This window comes from Aplysia californica, unplaced genomic scaffold (assembly GCF_000002075.1).
Source record: "Aplysia californica isolate F4 #8 unplaced genomic scaffold, AplCal3.0 scaffold00760, whole genome shotgun sequence".
Taxonomy (NCBI): Eukaryota; Metazoa; Mollusca; class Gastropoda; order Aplysiida; family Aplysiidae; genus Aplysia; species Aplysia californica.
The window spans coordinates 123,279-124,707 of record NW_004798030.1 but is presented as its reverse complement, the minus strand read 5'-3'; the positions used below and the strand labels follow the sequence as shown (position 1 = coordinate 124,707).

The 1,429-nt window shown below is 40.0% G+C and overlaps 1 protein-coding gene across 1 annotated transcript in view; it reads left to right on the top strand.

The window, feature by feature from the left end:
• Positions 1–1,429, top strand: part of LOC101852054 (ADAMTS-like protein 1) — a gene marked incomplete in the record, with an annotated part of 152,716 nt that overhangs the window by 143,519 nt on the left and 7,768 nt on the right. Inside the window, 2 exon segments of the mRNA XM_035972616.1 lie at positions 559–710; positions 1,115–1,235. Coding sequence (XP_035828509.1) covers positions 559–710; positions 1,115–1,235 — 273 coding nt within the window.

Below are 1,429 nucleotides of genomic sequence, written 5' to 3'. Positions count from 1 at the left end.
CTTAAGAGTTCCATGAAACTAAAAATTTACATTTTCTGTGCCTTTAATCAAAATTTTTCAGAAAAATCCACACAGAAATGAGTTGTTTAAAGGACATGAAAGGTGTTTCGGCAAAAAACAAAAATTTGATAAAAATTCACAAAAAATGCCAGTTTCTTCACTTTGATTATTTTGACGAGAGTCTGATTCCACCACGCTGCCTCACATATACAGTGCCTTTCCCAAGGACTCAAAGTCAGACCAAGCTCAGGCTCGAACCCCCGAACCCACCATAATAAGATTACCGTAAAAAGCAAGTGTCGGTGACGCGTAGGATTTAGGTGGGTGATCACTGGAGTGTTCTTTCTGTATTGGTGTAATATTAATTGTGCATTCATGTATGAATTTATGAATGTTTGCATTTATAAAATCATGTATTTATGTATAAGTATGTTTGCCATTGTAACCAAATTTCGTCACAGGGATCTGTAAAACGTGATTTTGATTTATTATTTCATTACGGAACTACTAGGCTACGGACGCCACTCACTGTGTTATGACACTTTGTTACTTTTCCAGGTTCGGCTGGTGGTCGGCGCGGAAGCGGCTGTGCTGCCTGGCACGTCCATCATCATGAGGTGTCCAGTTAGGGGCATGAGCAAGAGACGCCTGGAGTGGCTCAAGAATGACCGGCCCGTCAGAAAAGGTCGTAGGGTCACCATCTCTAACAGGTGAGCAGTTGCTGATGTGTGCATGATTATGTGAGGCATCGTGGTGAAATCAGGCGCTCGTCAAAATAAAGAAATCTGAGAAACGGGCATTTTTCTACCAGTTCGGAAATTTTTATCAAATGTTTTTTTTTTTAGCTGAACCCCTTTTATGTCCAAATAAAAACACATTTACGTGCTAATTTTACTGTAAAACGTAGAATAAAGGCACAAAATATGTCATTTTTCAGTTTTCACGACTCTTTAGCTATTGGAGTTACCTGTGTTATGCACACCTAATTTATTAAGATAGTTTCGAACCTTGACCTGCGTCATACACACCTCATTTACTAAGATAGTTTCTGACCTTGACCTATGTTATACAACCTCATATATTAAGTCTCTTTGTGACCTTGACCTGTGTCCAGGGGTAACTTGCGGATCCGCCGTAGTCGGCCAGACAAGGACACGGGAGTCTACACATGTATCGCTGACACAAAGAAAGCCTCTGTGACCATTGTCTTCTCTGCGCTCTATGACATCCTCCAAGTGAGTTTTTTGGCTTTGTTGTTAAACTGCTTAAAGGAGTGACATTCTTTTGCAGCAAGGATGGGCAAATTTTTCTGATTACGGATCACTTCGACGATGCCATGAACAAAATGTTGTAATTAAACATAGTGCTCTAGATAACTTTTTTATAAAACAGCAAAAAAACAAACCAGGAAAGAGCCAAAGCACACACA